Source organism: Suncus etruscus, chromosome 11, assembly GCF_024139225.1.
Source record: "Suncus etruscus isolate mSunEtr1 chromosome 11, mSunEtr1.pri.cur, whole genome shotgun sequence".
NCBI lineage: Eukaryota > Metazoa > Chordata > Mammalia > Eulipotyphla > Soricidae > Suncus > Suncus etruscus.
In genome coordinates, this window is record NC_064858.1 from 1,198 (window position 1) to 23,833 (window position 22,636).

The 22,636-nt window shown below is 44.4% G+C and overlaps 1 protein-coding gene across 1 annotated transcript; it reads right to left on the reverse strand.

The window, feature by feature from the left end:
• Positions 1-271: 271 nt before the first annotated feature.
• On the reverse strand, positions 272-21,414 carry LOC126022951 (histone-lysine N-methyltransferase PRDM9-like). Its single transcript, XM_049783964.1, is given in 5 exon segments — positions 272-370; positions 372-1,872; positions 9,821-9,904; positions 19,403-19,529; positions 21,259-21,414. Coding segments are annotated over 5 exon segments (1,791 nt in total). The 5' UTR covers positions 21,292-21,414; the 3' UTR covers positions 272-324.
• Positions 21,415-22,636: the final 1,222 nt, after the last annotated feature.

Sequence of the window (22,636 nt, forward strand, 5' to 3'; positions counted from 1 at the left end):
TCGTAATGGTGAAGAGTTGGTCATTAAGTGCAAGTGGTCGCTAAACAGGTAGGTCGTTAAGTGAGGGTTATCTGTATGCATTTTATTTTGCAGAAAACTAAATACAGGATTTAGATATCAGTTCACTTCCACAGCCACACTATGTAGATTTTGTTGGTTACATTTGCTCTCTGTGGATGCTATGAGGTTTGTTTTCATTAATCACCTTTTCTTCAAACATTGGCCTTCCAGTATGTGTGCGGCATTAGTGTAGGCATTAGATTCGCCTACACTCTATCCAAATATGGGGCTTGTCTGTATGCCATCTGGTGGATCATGAAACTACTAATCACTGAAGCCCTGACTACAAAACCTGCAAACATAGGGCTTCTCCTGTGTGTGTCCTCTGGTGTGTGATGAGACTTGACCTCTGAATGAAGCCACGCCCACATTCCATGCAAACATGGGGCTTCTCCCCTGTGTGTGTCCTCTGGTGTGTGATGAGACTTGATCTCTGAGTGAAGCCACGCCCACACTCCATGCAAACATGGGGCTTCTCCCCTGTGTGTGTTCTCTGGTGTGTGATAAGATGTGACCTCTGACCAAAGCTTTGTCCACACTCTCTGCAAACATATGGTTTCTCCCCTGTGTGTGTCCTCTGGTGTGTGATGAGATTTGACCTCCGACCAAAGCCTTGTCCACACTCTTTACAAACATAGGGCTTCTCCCCTGTGTGTGTCCTCTGGTGTGTGATGAGATTTGAACTCTGAGTGAAACCACGCCCACACTCCATGCAAACATGGGGCTTCTCCCCTGTGTGTGTTCTCTGGTGTGTGATGAGATGTGACCTCAGACTGAAGCCTCGCCCACACTGGCTACAAACATAGGGCTTCTCACCAGTATGTGTCCTCTGGTGTATGAGGAGATTTGATTTCACACTGAAGCCTTGCCCACATTGTCTGCAAACATAGGGCTTCTCCCCTGTGTGTATTCTATGGTGTCTGATGAGACCTTCACTCAGACTAAAGCTTCGACCACATTCTCCACAAACATAAGGCTTCTCACGTGTGTGTGTCCTCTGGTGTGCGATAAGACGAGACCTCCGACCAAAGCCTCGACCACACTCTCTGCAAGCATGGAGTTTCTCCCCTGTGTGTGTCCTCTGGTGTGTGATGAGACTTGACCTCTCACTGAAGCCTCGCCCACATTCTTGGCAAGCATAGGGCTTCTCCCCTGTGTGTGTCCTCTGGTGTGTGATGAGACTTGACCTCCGACCAAAGTTTCGTCCACACTGCCTGCAAACATGAGGCTTCTCCCCTGTGTGTATCCTCTGGTGTATGAGGAGACTTGATCTCAGAGTAAAGCCTTGCCCACAATCCCTGCAAACATGGGGTTTTTCCCCTGTGTGAGTCATTTGATGTGTGATGAGATTTGTTCCATCACTGAAGCCTTGCCCAGGCCTTACATACTTGTCTCTTAAAATTATTGGCAAGTCTACTCCACCTGTGTCCTTTGGATTTTCTTTCAGGCCTGTGTTAATATCTTCCTCCATAGTCATCTGTTTACTAACACTATCTATTTGACTGCTAAATTGTCTAGAAAACACTGTTGAAATTCTTCTATGCCTCATCCTATTAGCCAAATGTATGGAGCTTTCTTTGTGCTTTTGACTTTCAAGTATGTCATTCTTTGGTTTGTCATTATATGGATCAGAATGTTGCCACCATTCGTTCTGCTTATGTGGATAGGAATTCTCTGATTGAAAGTGCTTTTTTGCTGATGTTTCCAGGAGGCTCCAAGAGGGATGACTTCGTTTCATGTGACGACTGAGGAAGTTCAGACTGGAGAAGGTGAGAGAGCAGAAGGGACAAGGATGGATTTCTGACTTGAGTTCTGCTGAAAGAGAAAGGTTTCGTCAGAGTAGATGCTGACAAGGTTGTCTGAACCATAGTTCTCCTAACTTTCCTTATTTTGTTGATAAAGCAAGGTAAAATCTTTATGCTCCTAAGAAGTCTGGTGGGGTTTTCTGTTTGGTTGGATTTTGTGGCCACACTTGTAGGTTGCTCACACCTTACTCCTGTCTCTGCTCTGGGATCACTCCTGGCAGGCTTGGAAAACTGTACGGAATGCTGTACTATATCTCTGGCCCCTAAATTGTGTTTTTTCATTCCATTTGCATTCACTAAATCTTGCAAAATTCAGAAAGTACATATCCAGAAACTTTTCTTTGTTTTTGTGCTAAAACTCAGAGTACTCAGGATTACTGTGTTTATTAGCCAATCAGCAATTACTCTGGCTGGTTGGGGAAGACTATAAAGGATGTCAAGTATTGAACCTGGGTTGGTGCATGAAAGGCCAACACCCTACCCACTGTGCAATCGCTTATACCTCTAACCTGGAATTTTTGAACTTAATATGTTTAGTGACCTTTCGGTATACAGCATCCTGAAGTCCTATTACTCTGTGATGTGGTTTCTAAAGATATTTTACTCTCCTGAGATGTAGTGACACTTCATTTCATGAGCTCAAATCATCCTTAGTGACTTCCTATGAGGGAAAAGCTATTAATCATTAGGAAGCATATAGCATGGAGTTTTACCAACAGAGGTATAATAGGGTTATGGTTAGAAATTATGAATGAATATATTTAATTTCATATTTTGCCATCTAAAGTCATATTTAAGGGCTAGAGATGTAGTCCAAGGTCTACAGTACATGCCTGGCCTGTGAACAATCCCACTTCAATCCCTAACACTGTATCTGGTCCCCCAAGCACTGCCAGGAGTGATTCCTAACCACAAATCCAAGATTAATCCCTGAATATAAGTGGGTTTAGCCCAACCTCTCTTCAAAAACCCAAAAAGTCCTATTTGGGGGCACAATCATAATTCAAGTGGCAAGGTCCTAGTTTTAGTCCCTGAGCACTGTGTGGCCCTATGAGCAGAGCTGGATGTGACTTAGTAACACCAACAATAGAAATTGAGTACAAATGACAAGTCTTCAAACAGCTTAGATCCCCAGTGCTGGGGATCTAAGTGATACCCCAGCATCACTGGGAGCCAGTCACAAACACTACATCTTGAATAGCCTTTAAGAAACAGTGAGAACAACCAGTGTGGCATGGATGCAGAAAGGAAGAAACTCTCACTGCTGGTGAGAATGCTATCTAGTCAAGCCTTTCTGAAAAATATTATGGATATGGCTCAAGAAAGTGGAACTTTCTTAATTCAGTCATGTAATAATTAATGTCATTCAGTAGTACCACTCCTAGGATAGAACCTAGGAACACAAAAACACAATTCAAAAATGTTCTCCACACTACTATGTTTACCGTAGCACTATTTACAGTAGCCAGAATCAGGAAACAGTCCAGGTTCCCGACAACAGATTAGTGGCTAAAGAAATTGTGGTACACTTACACAATGCAATACTCTGAGGCTATTAAAAAAAAATGAAGTCGTAAAATTGGCTTAAACAGGGATGGACATGGAGATTATTATTATCATATTATGAATCAGAAGAAGAGAAAAAGCCATAAAATAGTCAAGCTCATCTGTGGGATGTAAGAAAAATAAAACAGGGTATAGTAATATTATCCAGAGACAATGGACAGAGAGCCCAAGGACAAACCCATGATACGAATCTTGCAACAAAGAGCGGTGAGCACAGAGCAGTAACTGCACTACTAGCATGACGATTGTGAGAGAAACAGAATGCCAGTCTTAGACAGAAGTGGGGTATTGTGGGGAAGGAACATGGGGGACACTGGTGCCGGGAAAGTTGCACTGGTGAAGGGCAGTGTACAATTTATGACTAAAACTCAACTATGATCATTTCTGTAAACATGGTGCTTAAATAAAAAAATTTTTTAAAAAAGAATTAATTGAATGAAACCTGATTAAAGTGGCAACATAGGTGGAGTGAATACATGTTGTTTTCAGGTACTAAATAAGCTAACATGAAAAGGCAAGACAGGTTGGGAGCACCAGAGTGAGGAGCTTGGCAAAATCTACATTAGCTTTGTGCTGGGCTTGCTTATAAATAGTTTAAAATGCAATCAGTTTGGGTCCCTTCTGGAGATACTTAAGGCTTACTCCTAACTCTGCGTTCAGGGATCACTCCAAGTATTGCTTGAAGATCATCTGTGATGCCAAGGATTGAGCAGCTCCCAGCCAACTGCCTGCAAAGCAACTGCCTTAACCCCAGTGCCAACTCTACAGTCTTCTTGACACCTTATTTGGTGAAGAATGAGGCCTGGGAAAGAGTTTGAGGACAAGGATGCTGTGTGGGAAGGTCTAAGCCTAGAAATGGCTTCCTGATCCCTGTGAGGCTGCTACGGAAGACCCCAGTAAACTTATAGGCAGTCCCAGCCCACAAGGTGGTACCAAACTTCTGCCCGGAGCTTTTAAAAATCCTCTGCATTCCTCCATTCAGGCTTCCTGATCCTTGAGTGAGGCTGTTAAGGAAGACCTCAGTAAACTTAATCCCATCAAGGTTCGCCAGCTAGGAAATGGAGAAGCAGGGAGCACCCGGCCACACGTATCTCCTAACTCATGAACTCCACCACAACACACAGTAAAATCCACACTACAAGTGTGTTAATGGTAATATGGAGGATGCTCATAGAACTCAAAGAAAGAATAGATCAAGCTGAACAGAACACAAAGATAGAAATCAGAAAACTCCAAAGTGAAATAACAGGAATGAAAAACTCAGTAGATGAAATGAAAACCTCAATGGAAAGCCTCTCCAACACAGTAATAGCAGTTGAGGATAGAATTAGCAAGCTGGAAGATGATATGCAGAGCAACTCCATATTCAAGAGACTGGAAAAGAAGGTTAAAGCATACAATCAAACAATGGAAAAAATACTTAAAGAATGTGAACAGATGAAAATAGAAGTCCTTGAAAAGTTCAATAGAAACAACATAAGAATGATTGAAGTCCCAGAGACCCAGGAAGAAAATCCCCAGGTAAAATCAATAGTCAAGGACATTATTACAGAGAAACTCCCAGAGCTAAAGACAGCATGAAACCAAATCCTGCATGCCAGAAGAGTACCAACTAAAAGAGACCCGAAGAAAAGCACCCCAAGACACATCCTAGTCACAATGACAAATCCCACAGATAGGGATAGAATGCCAAAAACAGGAAGATCAAAAAGAAAAATTACATTCAAAGGAGCATCCTTAAGATGTACAGCAGACCTGCCACAAGAAACCCTCAAGGTCAGAAGCTTTGACAAAACTCAAAGAAATAAATGCTTCACCTAGAATACTGCACCCAGCAAGATTCACTTCTGTTTGAAGAAAGTACACATAGCTTCACAGATAAACAGCAGCTCAGAAACTTTACAGACTCAAAAACAGCCCTAAAAATTAAAAAAAAAAAAAAACACACCTCGGGGCCAGTGCGGTGGTGCTAGAGGTAAGGTGTCTGCCTTGCCAGCGCTAGCCTAGGATGGACTGCAGTTAGATTCCCCGGCATTCCATATGGTCCCCCAAACCAGGAGTGACTTCTGAGCGCATAGCCAGAGTAACCACTGAGAGCCACCAGGTGTGGCCCAAAAACCAAAAAAAAAAAAAAAAAAAGAAAGACAGACTAACAGACACAACTAACAAAGATGACATCAAGGGGGCCGGGCAGTGGCGCTAGAGGTAAGGTGCCTGCCTTGCCTGTGCTACCCTTGGACGGACCATGATTCCATCCCCTGGTATCCCATATGGTCCCCCAAGCCAGAAGCAACTTCTGAGCGCATAGCCAGGAGTAACCCCTGAGCGTTACCGGGTGTGGCCCAAAAACAAAGATGACATCAAATCCCATGACAATAATCTCTCTCAATGTCAATGGACTAAATGCACCAGTTAAGAGACACAGAATGGCAAAATGGACCAAAAAGCTGAAGCCAACATTCTGCTGCCTACAAGAAACACATATAAATAGTCAGAACAAACATAGACTCAAAATAAAAGGCTGAAAGAAAACAATCCAAGCAAACAACTTCCTTAAAAAAGCTGGAGTGGCCATATTAATATCAGATGACACAAACTTTAGACTCAGAAAAGTTATAAAAGCCAAAGATGGCCCTTTTGTATTAATCAAACAATACCTACAGCAGGAAGAAATCACTCTCCTAAACATATACGCACCCAATGAGGGACCAGCAAAACATTTAATACAATTGTTGACAAACCTGAAAGAAGATATCAATAGCAATACAATAATAGTAGGAGACCTCAACACTGCCCTGTCACCCCTTGATAGGTCAACCAGGCTAAAACCCAACAAGAATATACTAGCACTGAAAAGAGACATAGAAGAAAGTGGACTAGTAGATATATATAGGGCACCCATTCCCAGAAACCCAGATACACATTCTTCTCCAACGCACATGGGTCATTCTCCAGGATAGAGCACATGCTGGCCCATAAAATATATATCCATAAAGTCAAGAGGATAGATATTGTAGACTACCTTCTCGGATCAAAAGGCACTAAAATTATAAGTGGACTACAAAGGGTCACTAAAGAAAAACTTTAACACCTGAAAATTAAACAGCACTCTTGCTGAATAACCAGTGGGTCAGATGAAATCAAAGAGGAAATCAAAACATTTCTGGAAACAAGTGACAATGAAGACACAAACTATCAGAATTTATGGGATACAGCAAAAGCAGTACTAAGAGGGAAATTCATAGCTTTACAAGCACATATCTTGGATTCAACTTAATTAAAGACGTGAAGTACCTATACAAAGAAAACTACAAAACCCGGGGCCGGAGAGGTGGCTCTAGAGGTAAGGCGTCTGCCTTGCAAGCGCTAGCCAAGGAAGGACCGTGGTTCAATCCCCGGCGTCCTATATGGTCCCCCCAAGCCAGGGGCATTTTCTGAGCGCTTAGCCAGGAGTAATCCCTGAGCATCAAACGGATGTGGCCCAAAAAAACAAAAAACAAAAAACAAAAAAAAAGAAAACTACAAAACCTTGCTTCAAGAAATAAAAGAGGACACAAGGAAATGAAGACACATACCCTGCTCATGGATTGGCATCACTAAAATGACAATAGTCCCCAAATGCATATTTAATACAGATTAATACAGAAGTAAAGCAATCCCTTTTAGGATACCCATGACATTCTTCAAAGAAGTGGATCAAACACTCCTGAAATTCATTTGGAACAATAAATACCCATGAATAGCTAGAACAATCCTTGGGAATAGAAGTATGGGAGGCATCACCTTCCCCAACTTTAAATTGTATTACAAAGTTATAGTCATTAAAATAGCATGGTATTGGAATAAATACAGACCCTCAGATCAGTGGAATAGATGAGAGTATTCAAAAAATGCTCCCCAGACATACAATCAATTAATCTTTAATAAAGGGGCAAGAAATGCAAAATGGAGCAAGGAAAGCCTCTTCAATAAGTGGTGTTGGGACAACTGTTCAGCCGCCTGCAAAAAAGCGAACTTAGACCTCCATCTAACACCATGCACAAAGGTCAAATCCAAATGGATTAAGGACCTGGATATCAGACCTGAAACCATAACGTATATTGAACAACATGTAGGTAAAACACTCCAGACATCAAAACTAAAGGCATCTTCAAGGCGGAAACAGCACTCTCCATACAAATGGAAACAGAGATAAACAGATGGGACTATATTAAGCTGCAAAGCTTCTGCACCTCAAAGGAAATAGTGCTTAGGATACAAAAGCCACCCACAAAATGAAACTATATACCCAATACCCATCAGATGAGGGGCTAATATCTAAGATATACAAGTTACTGACAGAACTTAACAAGAAAATACCATCAAAAAATGGGGAGAAGAAATGAACAAGTTTTCTTTTTTTTTGTTTTTGTTTTTGTGCCACACCCGGCGGTGCTCAGGGGTTACTCCTGGCTGTCTGCTCAGAAATAGCTCCTGGCAGGCACGGGGGACCATATGGGACACTGGGATTCGAACCAACCACCTTTGGTCCTGGATCGGCTGCTTGCAAGGCAAACGCCGCTGTGCTATCTCTCCGGGCCCTAAATGAACAACTTTTCAAATAAGAAATACAAATGGCCAAAAGGCACATGAAAAAATGTTCCACATCACTAATCATCAGGGAGATGCAAATCAAAACAATGATGAGGTACCATCATACACACAGAGACTGGCACACATCACAAAGAACAAGAACAATAAGTGTTGGTGGGGATTTGGGGAGAAAGGAACTCTCATTCACTGCTGGTGGGAATGCCATCTAGTTCAGTCCTTATGGAAAAAAATATAGAGATTCCTCAAAAACATGGAAATTGAGCTCCCATATGATCCAGCTATACCACTCCTAGAGATAGACCTAGGAACACAAAAATCCCTTCCTCACACCTATATTCATCGCAGCACTATTTATAATAGCCAAACTCTGGAAACAATCAAGATGCCCTTCAACAGATGAACAGCTAAAGAAACTGTGGTACATATATACAATGGAATATTATGCAACCGTCAGGAGAGATGAAGTCATGAAATTTTCCTATACATGGATGGACATGAAAACTATTATGTTGAGTGAAATAAGTCAGAGGGAGAAAAAAAACACAAAATAGTCTTGCTTATCTATGGGTTATAAGAAAAATGGGGGGGGGGGCGGAGAGATAGCATGGAGGTAGGGCATTTGCATTGCATGCAACAGGACCATGGTTCGAATCCTGGCATACCATATGGTTCCCCCAGCCTGCCAGGAACGATTTCTGAGTGTAGAGTCAGGAGTAACCCCTGAGCCCTGCTGGGTGTGACCCACAAACAAAAACAAAACAACAAAAAAAGAAAAAGTAGGAGCCAGAGAGATAGCACAGCGGTAAGGTGTTTGCCTTGCATGCAAAAGAACGGTGGTTCGAATCCTGGCATCCCATATGGTCCCCTGAGCCTGCAGGGGGGTGATTTCTGAGCATAGAGACAGGAGTAACCCCTGAGCTCTGCCAGGTATGACCCCCCCAAAAAAAAGAAAGAAAAATTAAATACATTATTGTGATAATGCCCAGAGATGAGGGCCGGAAGGACCGGCTCACGTTATGAACCGGCTCACAATATGAAACTCACCTCAAAGAGGGGTGAGTTCAGTTAGAGAAATAACACATGACAATGTTAATGATTGAGAGAAGTAGAATGCCTGTTTCAAGGGGTGTGGGAGGAGGGAGATGGAGGGCACTGGTGGTGAGAATGTTACACTAGTGAAGGGGAGTGTTCTTTTAGCAACTGAAGCCCAACTACAATCATGTTTGTAATCACAGAGTTTAAATAAAGATATTTAAAAAAAATACAGACAAAAATTTCTGAGTGGGCCAGAAGAAAGCACAGCAGGGGGGTGTTTGCCTCGAGGCTAACCCAAGTTCAATTCCCATCACCCCATAATGTCCCCCAAGCGCACCAGGAATAATTTCTGATGCACAGGACCAAGATTAACCCCAACTTATTATCACTGAGTGAATCTGAAAATAAAAGAAAATCACTGCCTTGGGGATATCAAAAATCCCAGAATGATCTAGGGTCTAAAAAGAGCACCCCGACATGAGGTTGTACAACCACACTGAGAGCACTAACAGGGAGTGAAGGAATCTCAGGATATGTTCTAAACACCCACAGCTATGAAACCAGAAAGAGCAAAGGAAAGAGCAAAGCTGCAGATTGTTTTGGGGACTCAGCATCAAGGGAATAGAAAGGGAACAAGAGAGGTTATGCACCAATGCTCTGGGAGTCCCAAGGCCCAAGCCCTGTGCTCCGATCTCACACAGGTCCATGACAATTCATACCCAAAACACACCCAGAGCCCAGGAGGCTCTTCCCACACTCACCGGCAAACAGACTTCGTGGCAGCCTCCCCAGGGCTCCTCCTTCTAGCCAGGAGATTAGTGCAGGCTTTACCTCAAAATATCCTGCTGCAGAAGGACAATCTTGGGTTAGAGACAAGGAAGGGGCAGCAGTCCATGCATGATTCTGAATCCCTAATGAAAATACCAAATTGTAGAACAAATGAAAAACAGAATTGCTGCTCTCCATATGCATGTCAGTTATAGCAGAGATGAGAATAGTTTAAAATAGAAAGAGTCTAATTGACGGGGATGGATAATACAGCGGAGGGATGGGGGAGCAATAGGTCAGTTCTGCCTGCACATGGCCAATCTTCATTTGACCTCGGCACCCTCTGTACTTCCCTGAGTCTTTCAGGGAGTGAGCAAAGAGTGAAAAGCCAGGAGCAAAACCAAGAACTGCCAAAGCCCAAAGGGGTCTTAAAAAGAGGAAGCTGGAGGCTGCTAGTCCTGATCTCGCTACCATCCTGTGCCATTTCAGGATTTCTAGTCTGTCTGAGTGGAGACAGTGGAGACAGGGTCCTTCCAGTCCCTCCCATCAAGCCTGCTTTTCCCAATCTACAATGATGTTAGTGCATTTCCATGTACATTATATATTTCCTGGCTGACTGGACCTAGCACTTCTTTTTCCTAGAAAATAGATATCTCAAAACCCAGTTGAGCAAACCAATGAATTAGTTTGCAATATTTTTTAATTATACTCAGATAACCTTGCTTATTTAGGAAAATAAACTCTAAAGCAGATATACCTCTAGCCACTTTTTATGCAATCCATTCAATAAATCACTGTCTTAAATACTCTGCAAATGCAGCATTCCAACCAAATTCCAACCAAATGCTAAGAACAATGGGAAATCTAAGACACCTCAGTTGGGATTTGGAGAGAAATCCTGGCAAATTTCCAAATCCACCAAAACACCTGAGCCTTATAGATGGGGACCTAAAACCAACACTTAATGTTTCAGCAACAGAAATCAGAGTCACTAGCTGGCGAACATAAGGTATCTATAGATGAACAATTCAACCAATTCAAAAAAGAACTCTTTCAGAAGATGACAGATTTCATACAAATGAAACTGAAGGGAAAAAAAAAACATGTTAGCAAGCCACAATACCAGATATACACAGTTGGAGAATTGTACAAAGTTGAACGTAAAATGCAAGTCAGCATTAATAAAGAAGTCAAAAAAGAAAAGGACAGACAAATCATTGGAAGAAAATGTAAGGTACCTATTGAAAAAGACAAAAGAAAGCCAGCATTAATAAAGAAGTCAAAAAAGAAAGGACAGACAGGGCCGGCGAGGTGGCGCTAGAGGTAAGGTGTCTGCCTTGCAAGCGCTAGCCAAGGAAGGACAGCAATTTGGTCCCATATGGTCCTACCAAGCCAGGGGCAATTTCTGAGCGCTTGGCCAGGAGTAACCCCTGAGCATCAAACGGGTGTGGCCCGAAAAGCCAAAAAAAAAAAAGAAAGGACAGACATGGGGCATAGCGGTAAGGCATTTTTGCCTTGCATGTGGCCTACTCCAGGACAGACGCAGTTCGATTCCTGGCATCCCATATTGTCCCCCAAGCTTACAGGAGCGATTTCTGCGCACAGAGCCAGGTATAACCCAAGCACTGCCGTGTGTGGTCCAAAAACCAATAAATAAATAAACCTTTAAAAATAAAATTATTTAATAATAATAATAAAAAAAGAAAGGACAAATGATTGGAAAAAAAATGTAAGGTACTATTGAACAAAGACAAGAAATGATCTCTGAATGATAAGAATACCAGTGGGAAGAAAGAGTGAAAGAAGAACAAACAGTGAGGGAGATAACAAGAGAAATTTCAAAGCTCTGGAAAGAGACTGCAATACAAATCAGAGGTAAAAAAAAAAAAAAAAAAAAAGAAAGTGCCAACAGGGGCTGGAGTGATGGCCAAGCAGTAAGACATTTGCCTTGCAAGCAATAACCTAGGACAGATTGTGGTTCGATCTCCGGGCATTTCATATGGTTCCCCAAGCCAGGAGCAATTTCTGAGCACATAGCCAGGATTAACCCCTGAGCATCACTGGGTGTGGCCCAAAAAAAGTGCCAACAAAATAGATCTCAATAGAAAAGCAGGAAGGCATACAGTAATACAAATGGCAGAGAGAGAGAGTGTGTGTGTGAGGGGGAGAGAGAGAGAGAGAGAGAGAGAGAGAGAGAGAAGGCATACAGTAATACAAATGGCAGAGAGAGAGAGTGTGTGTGAGGGGGAGAGAGAGAGAGAGAGAGAGAGAGAGAGAGAGAGAGAGAGAGATGGACTCTTTAAAGCAGTAAAGGAGGAAGAACCTTAAGTATAAAGAAAATATAAAAATCAAACCAGATTTCTCATTTAAAACAACCCAGGCAAAAGGAGTGGAATGACATATTCAAAGTATTAATGAAAGAAACTTTCAGGCCCAGAGAGATAGCACAGCGGCTTTTGCCTTGAAAGCAGCCGATCTAGGATCTAAGGTGGTTGGTTCGAATCCTGGTGTCCCATATGGTCCCCCGTGCCTGCCAGGAGCTATTTCTGAGCAGACAGCCAGGAGTAACCCCTGAGCAATGCCAGGTGTGGCCCAAAAACCAAAAAAAAAAAAAAAAAAAAAAAAAAAAAAAGAAAGAAACTTTCAACCTAGAGTCCACTATTGAGCAAACTCTCAATTACATGGGAGAGAGGGTTACAAACATTCTCGGACAAAATAGAACTCACAATATTTATGCTAACAACCAATTCAAAATGCACTACCCAAAGGACAATTATAAAAACCAAATACCCAACTGTAACAGCAACAACCCTACACAATATATAATGGCACAAGAGCCCTTTCTGTCAATAGTTTCCTTAAATGTCAATGGACTAAACTCTCCCAGCAAAAGGCACAGAGTAGCAGCTCAGCTCAGAAATTAAAACCCAGCTGCCCCGAGGAAACATACTTCAAAGTTCAGGCTAGACATAGATTTAGAATAAAAGCTTGGAAAAATAATTATACAAGCTACTGAAAAACAAACAAAAGCTGGGATATTCATACTTACATCAAACCAAATTGCATTCAACCTCAATAAAGTACTTAGAGACAAAGATGGACACTACTTGTTGACCAAGGGAAGAATAGACCAAGAAGTACTAACCTGATCAACATTTTGCACCAAATGTAGAGCCAGTAAAATATGTAAGGCTTTTACTCACAAACCTAGAGAAACATATGGACCGAAATGTGATAGTAATGAGAGATTTCAACACGCCATTATTTCCACTAGACAGATCCACTAGTTGGAACACTAGCAAGACATAAAAGCCCTAAAGGAGAAACTAAAAGTAGGACTGATGGATCTATACATGACCTTTCCTCCTCAAAAAGCTGAATACATGGGGCTGGAGCAGTTGCGCTAGAGGTAAGGCATCTGCCTTGCAAGCGCTAGCCTAGGATGGACCATGGTTCGATCCCTCAGCGAATCATATGGTCCCCTCCAAGCCAGGAGCAATTTCTGAGTGCATAACCCTGAGTGTCAACAAGTGTGGTCCAAAAACCAAAAAAAAAAAAAAAAGCTGAATACACATTCTTCTCAAGTACACATGGAACCTTCTCTAGGAGAGACATTTCACGACACAAGTCTAACAAACATAAACTCACAAATATAAAAATTATACCAAGCACCGTATTAGACCATGATGCCACAGAGATCAAGATTGATTACAAAAAGATGTGAAGAAAATCTAACACCTGGAAACTAAACAATATGCTGCTTAAAAAAGCTGGATCAAATAGGGGCCGGAAAGATAGCATGGAAGTGGCGTTTGCCTTTCATGCAGAAGGATAGTGGTTCGAATCCCGCATCCCATATGGTCCCTCTGGTCTGCCAGGAGCAATTTCTGAGAATGGAGCCAGGAGTAACCCCTGAGCGCTGCCGGGGGATGTGACCCAAAAACCAAAAAAAAAAAAAAAAAGGAAATCAAGGAATAAAGAGATTCCTTAAGATGAATGATAATGAAGGGAAAAAAATGACTAAATCTATGGGGCACAGCTAAAGCAGTAATTAGGGTTAATTCAGAGCAATACAGGCCTACAGGAGAAAAGAAAACAACAAAATCAACAACCTAAAGCAGGGGTCCTCAAACTTTTTAAACAGGGGGCCAGTTCACTGTCCCTCAGACCATTGGAGGGTCTGACTATAGTAAAAACAAAACTTATGAACAAATTCTTATGCACACTGCATATATCTTATTTTGCAATGAAGAAACAAAATAGATACAAATACAATCTGTGGAGGGACACCTTAACTATCTGGACAACCAATAGCAAAGGAACACAAATACAAGCAGAAAAAAACAATAAAACCAGAGCAGAAATCAACAATATAGAACCAACGAATTGAGGAGACCAGGAGCTGGTTTTTTAAAATAAATAAATAAGCTAGAGAACCTGGAAGAAATGGACAGATTTCTGGAAAAATATCTTCCAATACTGAATGAAAGTGAAAAGCCTGGGGCCAGAGAGATAGCATGGAGGTGGGGCGTTTGCCTTTCATGCATTTCATTCTGTGGTCCGAACCCTGGCATCCCATATGGTCCCCTGTGCCTGCCAGGGGCGATTTCTAAGCACAGAGCCAGGAGTGGCCCCTGAGTGCTGCCGGGTATGACCCAAAAACAAAACAAAACAAAACAAAACAAAAAAAGAAGTGAAAAGCCTAAACAGGCAAAGCACAAGTAAGGAAGTTGAAACAGTAATTAAGAAACTCCCACCATGGGGCCGGGCGGTGGCGCTGGAGGTAAGGTGCCTGCCTTACAAGCGCTAGCCAAGGAACGGACAGCGGTTCGATCCCCCGGCTTCCCATATGGTTCCCCCAAGCCAGGGGCGATTTCTGAGCACATAGCCAGGAGTAACCCCTGAGCGTCAAACGGGTGTGGCCCAAAAACCAAAAAAAAAAAAAAAAAAAAAAGAAACTCCCACCAGGACCAGGTGGGTTTAAGGGTGAATTTTATCATTCAGGGATACATTACTACATTGACTACCCAAAACATCGAAAAGATGGGAATCTTCCCAAATTCCTTCTATGAAGCTAATATCACACTCATTCTCAAAGCTGTCAGATATTACCAAGAAAGAAAACTACAGACCAATTTCAATAATGAACATAGATGCAAAAATCCTTAACAAAATCTTAATCCAACAACACATCAAAAAGATTATAATCATGAACAAGTGGGTTTTATCTCAGTAATGCAAGGATAAGCAATATACAAATAAATCAATATCATATACCACATCAATAAAAGGAAAGATAAAGTCACATGGTCATATCTATCGTTGCAGAGAGCATTTGACAAAATCCAACACCCATTCATTAAGAAAACCCTCAACAAAATAGGTGTGGAAGAAACCTTCCTCAAGATACTAATAGCTACTTATAAAAATGCCTCAGCCAACATTATTCTTTTTTTGGGGGGCCACACACGGTAATGCTCAGGGGTTACTCCTGGCTATGCACTCAGAAATCGATCCTGGCTTGGGGGACCATATGGGACACCAGGGGATCGAACTGAGGTCCAGTCCGTCCTATGCTAGCGCAGGCAAGGCAGGCACCTTACCTCTAGCGCCACCACGCCGGCCCCAGCCAACATTATTCTTAATGGCAAAAAGCTGAAAGCATTTCCACTAGGGTCAGGCACAAGGCAAGGGTGTTCCTCTGTCTCTACTCTTATTCATCATAGTATTAGAAGTCCAAATAATAACAATCAGACAGAGAAGGAAATCAAAGAATCCAAACTGGAAAGGAGGATGTAAAACTGTATTTGCAGATGATAAGATGATATAAATAGAAGAGCCTAAAGATCCCACACAAAAGCTCTTAGAAACGATAAACCAATACAGCAAAGTGACCAGCTACAAAGTCAACACACAAAGACAGTTGCATTCCTTTATACAAATAACAACTCAGAGGAGAAAGAGATCAAAGATTCTATCCCATTTAAAATACTGCCCAATGAGGCTGGAGTGATAGCACAGTAGTAGGGCTTTTGCCTTGCACACGACTGACCCTGGATGGACCCAGGTTCGATACCCAGCATCCCATATGTCCCATGAGCCTGCCAGAAGTGATTTCTGAGCACAGAACTGGCCTCCAGAGACCTAGGGACATAAGAACACCACAACGATGGTGCCTTGACCCTCTGGTGGATAATTGCTATGATGGCCTCCTTGAATTGGATTGAGTGCACAGTGCCCATTACTGGGCCATCAGTGGACATTGCCTGTGTTCTGAATGTATTAGAGACCCTTTAAGGCATAAGCAGGCAGTGAGGGGGAGAGAACTCAAGACATCCCAGAGACAGTGACACTACCACCTTTCTTCTACCAAAGTGTTTTGTGTGAGGATGTTGGCCCACCCAACATATCAAGGTCATTGATGGTGTGAAGTCAGAGAAAGCTCCATTTCAAGGAGACATTAATAATAGTAGGGAGGGTCGGAGAGATAGCATGTAGGTAAGGCATTTGCCTCTCATGCAGAAGGATGATGGTTCAAATCCCGGCATCCCATATGGTCCCCTGTGCCTGCCAGGGGCGATTTCTGAGCATAGAGCCAGGAGTAAGCCCAGAACGCAGCCAGGTGTGACCCCCCCCCCCAAAAAAAAATAGCAGGGAGATTAGTAGGTCCACCCCAGATTCCAGCTCAGGAACCAAATGTCTTTCCATCCCAGATGACCTCAGCAGCAGACCATACTGGGGAGAAACTGCTTTTAGAACCTCTGCAACTTTCTTATAAGTTAATCTATTGATCCTATTAAGTTAATATTAAGAAAAATAAAAATAAAAGAAATATTAATAAAATATAAATAAAAGAAATATTATTTATATTATATTATATATTATAAAATAATTTATAAAAATAAATAAAGGAAATAAAAAAGAAAATAAAAGAAATATTAAGTTAAGATAAGTTAATCTATTGATCCTAGAACTGTGTGTTCGACCTGTATAGATTCTAATAGCTTTTGTGTTGTTCTATGCCCCCTGCAAACAGAAAAATTTGCTTTCAACATTAGTGGTTTAATATTAGTTTGCATAGTTCCAAAGAAATGTAAAATGTTAGATTCTTAAAAGTTTTCAGCTATCCTACATGGAGGTAGGGCGTTTGCCTTACATGCAGAAGGACATTGGCTTGAATTCTGGCATCCCCTATGGTCTCCTGAGCCTGCCAAGAGTGATTTCTAAGTGTAGAGCCAGCCAGGAGTAACCCCTGAACGCTGCCAGGTGTGGCCCAAAAATCAAAAAAAAAAGTTTTCAGCTATCCTAGTGAATCCATGTTTCCTAATTGCTGTGATGTTTGTGTATGTGATGTGTATGTGTGTATATGTGTTTGTGCTGTGACATTTAGCAACTTATTCACAAATTATGTTTGCAAATATGTTCTTTTTTTTTTTTTTTTTGGTTTTTGGGCCACACCCGATGGTGCTCAGGGGTGATTCCTGGCTGTCTGCTCAGAAATAGCTCCTGGCAGGCACAGGGGACTATATGGGACACCGGGACTTGAACCAACCATCTTTGGTCCTGGATCGGCATTGCTATCTCTCCGGGCCCGAAGCCATTACTCTTGCCTGACTAGCCTGAGTTACTTCTTTGTTGCTACTATGCTTCTTAACACCTCTCCAAGTAAAAGTTTAGAAATATATGCAAGGGGTGATCTCACAATTCTTGGATTTTATTTTACAATCATTTATCATTAAGGAAATCCAAATTAAGATAATGAGATATCGTATTACTCCAGAGGAGATACCACATATCAAAAATACTGGGAACAATCTCTGCTGGCAGGGATGTGGTCAGAAGGAAATCTCCTCCACTCCTGGTGAAATGCTGCCTGATCCAACCCCTATGAACCATATGGAGGGTTCTCACTACACTCAAAATTGAGATGCCATATGACCAGGCAAGTCCTCTGTTGGGTATGTATCCCCCAGACAGAAAGACATTCATCCAAAAGGATGTATTAAAAAGGAAAGGCTGGATAGATATTACAGAAGTTAGGGCACGTGACATGAACAGAGTTAACAATAATTCGATCCCAGAAACCATACAGCTTCCACCAAGCCCCACCAGAAGGAATTTCTGGGTTCATATCTGGGCATAAGCCACTGAACTGCCTGTATAGTCTAAATACAAAAACAAACCAAAAAGTCGAATTGTCCATGGCCTGAGAAAGGACGCAATATATTGGGTAACCTGCTTTGCATGCAGGAACATCAGATTTGCTCCTACAGAATAATGTGGGAACATTATTGACCTAATCTCCCAAAATAATGCCTAATAAGACCCCAAGATCTGCTACCAAGTGGAAGTTTTGAAATCATTTAAAAAGAAATTAACTCACTTATAAATTTTGCAGTCTTGTTAGGATTGAAACAATAGTAGAGAGGATAGTAGAGAGGAACGCACGTGGTCAAAAACAGAACAACCCAGGGATGATCAAGCAACCAAGATGATGCCAAAACTCATCAGGAGTGAACCTTGAATCAGAGTCCAGAGGCTAAGATCACACGGTTCATGAAATCACATCACTTTTGGGCAAATCACTTCTGGGTCTGTGCTCAAAGTGGACACTGTCAGGCTTAGGGGAGCATATGCAGAGCCAGGAATCAAAACCAGTTTCGCCCAGATATGGCAATCCGGTGAAACAATGTATATTGCTAGTCACTGAAAAGACGTTTAAAATATAAGGCTGGATTCATCTGAGAAAGTTAGAGGCTGGGAGTCAGAACAGCAGGGAAGTAGGACCAGAGATAGCACAGCCATAGGGAATTTGCCTGACCCGGGACAGAACCAGGTTTGTTTATCAGCATCCCATATGGTCCCCTGAGCCTGCCAGGATCCATTTCTGAGCTCAGAGCCAGGAGTAACCCCTGAGTGCCGCTGGGTGTGGCCCCAAAACAAAACAAATAACTTTATAAACAAACAAACAAACAAAAAAGACTGTAGAGAAGGGCTTGACCTTGGGCTCAATAGAATCATGTTCCCTGTTAAGCCCATAGCCCTGCAGATCTAGGTACCTATTTGCCGGCATATAAGAAGACCCCCTAATTTTGCAGTTAAAACATAGGTTTAGGCCTATATTCGCTTTATCAGACAGAACGTTCCTGTGCTGCAACTGTATGGACCACAGTGAGCCAATCACAACAAGCAAAGGTTCAAAGGTTATACTGTAATAGACTTCCTCTCTGACTCTGGCCAATCTGAGCAGGCTTTTGACAGTGTAGAACATTGTCTAATTTGCAATGCATCAAAAGCCTGCTTGGATTGGCTGAGTTAGAGAGGCGGTCCGAGCAGCCTGGCAGTGATTGGTGCAGGATCGAGTTGGAAAATTCGTTTTGTGGCAATATTCAGACAATTTTCGTTTAGCAGCATATTGAAACATTTTTCGGGATATACTCAGCATGTAAGACAACCCCGATTTTTGGTTGACTTTTTTGTTTCAAAAGTCGTCTTATACGCCGGAAAATACGGTACCTCCCTCTCACCCCAGGTTGTAGCCCACAGCAGTGGCCCAGGACCAGAGCAGCTCTCACCTACTGTCTGCAAGTGCTCGTAGGTCTCCAGCATCACATCTCTGTAGAGCTTCCTCTGAGAAATGTCCAGGCATGGCCACTCCTCCGGGGAGAAGGTCACAGCCACATCAGGGAAGGTCACCAAGCCCTAAGCACACAAGGGAAGGGGTCAAGGCCAAGGCTCACCCAAGGCTCTGAGGGTGAGATAGGATCCCTTAGGGTCCTAGAGGGACTCAGGGCCTCTCCAGTCTGCCCTTGAGAGCACCGAGCCTCCACATCCTCTCTCCACAGGCACCCAGAGGGGAAAGTTCCCAGACATCATGCTAGAAAGCCTCATCAGCCAACAAGACATGCTAACAGTATTCAAGAAGGTTCTTGGAGGTGCTGCTTTGCACAGAGACCACCCAGGGCTAATCCGTGCATTAGATTCACTGAGCACTGGTGGGTAAAACGCAAGCCTACAGAGCCAAAAGGAGCTGAAACAGCAACTCTGGATGTGGCCCCAAAAGCTAAACACACACTAGCCTCTTCTGCCACCAGAGCCAATCTCTGTCTAGGAAACAAGTGGCCAGAAGGTAAATTCAGGGTCCAGTAAGTGAACCAAATGTGAGTTTGGGGATGTCAGCACTTAGGGGTTCACACCCCAACAATCCCTCCTAGTCCAGGTCAAATGAACCAGCTCAGGCCGGAGCCATAGCACAGTAGCAGGATGTTTGCCTTGCATGCAGTCAACACCAGAAGAGCCCTGGTTCAATTCGTGGCATCCCATATGGTCCCTCAAGCCTGCCAGGAGCAATTTCTGAGTGCAGAGCAAGGAGTTAACCCTGGGTACCACTAGGCATGACCCCCTCCCCCCAGAAAAGAAAATGACGCTGCAACTGCCTGCAATTATGGCCTCCAGAATGATCCTTTGTTCCTGTGTCCCTATTAGAACCACAAACCATAGTACCACAGACAAGGAGGCTTTGGAAGTGAAATATGGCTGCAGGGAGGTACCTGACTCTGCAGAGTGAAGGACAAAAGAGTTGAGCTGCATGTCCTGGGTCTTGAGCAACAGTGCCAGGACCAACATGGACCAGCACAGGATCAATTCCAGGCACAGGCTAGTGTCCCTTATGTCACCTTGAGCAAACCCTGTGCAGAATTCAGGGCAAAACAGAAAAGCAGGCACAGCACAGAGCACCTAAAACTAAAAACAAACAAAACCCACAGGAAAATACACGTGCAGAAAAGGTCCTTGCTGTGTTCCTTCAGGTAAAGCAGAAAAGTCTTCACCAGGAGCCCAGGCGTAGAGACTCAAGCATCAGCCTGGCATCTAAGAGCAGCAGCAAAATACTAAAGAACCCATCCAGACAATTTGGTGGGCGCTTGCCTCAGATGGGGCGGGCCCAGGCTGAATCCGATACTGCAGAGAGTCCCAGCCCCAGAAGGTTTGGTTCCAGAGTGGAGAGCCAGAAGAAGTTGTTTTCAGCTGTGGTGCCATAACTTAGAAATAAATCAGAGAGCCTTTCTCCAGAAAAGAGAAGAATGTTAATTTATGGCAGAAATCCTGGGATCCAGGTCTCATCCAGGATCTATTCTATGACCAGGAGCTCAACCCTGGAACCTGGCATCCAATCCAGTCTCAGACTGGCAGGGGTGACCCAAGAACACTGAGTCAGGAGGAAGGTCTGAGCAACACCCTCGTAGCTCCCAAAATAAACATAAGACAGCAAATAAGAACAAAAGAAAAAAAGAACAAACTGCAGAGACCAGAGCCAGCAGGCACGCCCACCCCCAGATTCCGTCCTCAAACATCTCTGAGGTCCCCAGATCCTGGGGGGCTCACGCGCCTTCCCGTTTCCCTGTCCTTCTCAGAGCCCACACTGCCCCCTTACCTGGGGACAGGTCGTTAGATGGTGAGGGCCCATCTTCTCCAGTCTGGATTATTCCGAAGAGCAGCAGCAACGCCCACTGGACGAAGACCTGCAGAAAAGTCACAGCCAAGAGCAAGAAAGATGAGCACAAGCCCTGCCCAGCTGCTTCCCGCCGGGTCTGGTGGATCCACCCAGATCTGAGCCTCTGAACCTGGCGTCCACTCCAGCACCGGCTCCTTGGGGAGGGAGGAGCAGGAGGAAAGCGCCCCCAAAGCGTGTTCTCCACCCAACCATCCTACTGTCCCCAGCGCTTACTGAGGACAAGATGTGGCCTGTGTCCGCACTTGGAGTTTCCAGAGCAAAATCTACTTTCCACCATCAGTCGGTCTTGGCGGGAGGGACCCCGGCCGGGGGGAGGGCGTTCGTCCCGCGGGCTGCTCGGCCCAGCGGTGTCCCCGGGCCACACTCCCTGGAAAACGCGCCGTTTGGGTAAAATCCCAACACACCCAAGGCCTGCGGCCCCCGCTCCCAGAGAGAGAGAGAGAGACAGAGAGAGAGCGAGGGGGGGGCGGTGCTCTGCGACTGACAGAAGCAGAAATTCCTCCCCGGGAGGAACGAGCCGAAGCCGGGCCGCAGGAACAGAGCGGAGGGTGGAGCTGGAGCGGAGGGGAGGGAGAGTGAGAAAGAGAGGAGAGAAAAGGAGAGACGCTCCGCCCGCGGCCTCCCTCCCGCCCTCCCTCCCTCGCGGCTCACCGGGCCGGGACCCCGGGGCGCTCGAGAGGCCCTCGACGCACGCACGCACGCACGCACGCACGCACGCACGGCGGGGAGAGAGTCGTCCCGCCACAGGCCCCTCTGGCCGCCGGCCCCGGAACTGCGGGTCCGGAGCCAAGGCGGCAGGAAGGCGGAGAGGGGAGGGGGCGGCCGAAAGGCGGCTCCCCCTCCCTCCTCCCCTCCTCCCCCTCCCTCCCCCCCCCCCCCCGCGCAAGGGCCGCGGGGCCAGAAAAACGGCCGCCGCGACGGGTCCAGCTGCTCCGGCGGAGCCTTCAAGGGCCGGCGCCGCCCAGGTCCCAGCCGCTTCCGGGCCACGAAGGTCCGTTGTTCTCCTGCTCTTGACTTAGTGCCGACTCACTCGACTCCTCTGCAGAAACCGAAGGACCTTTTCAAAGAAACGCAAGCACACCCGTCGCTGGGGCCGATCTTCTCCACCTGTGGGAAAGCCACCTTCCTGCCCCCACAGAACCGACAGAAAGTGCACTTCTTTGCTCCGACTAGGTAGGCTGATGCACGGCAGACGACCTGCCTGGGTTCAATCCCGGGCATTCCATAGGGTCCACGAGGCAGCCAGGAGTCATCCCTGCATGCAGAGCAGAGGAACCCCTGAGCATGGCCATGTGTG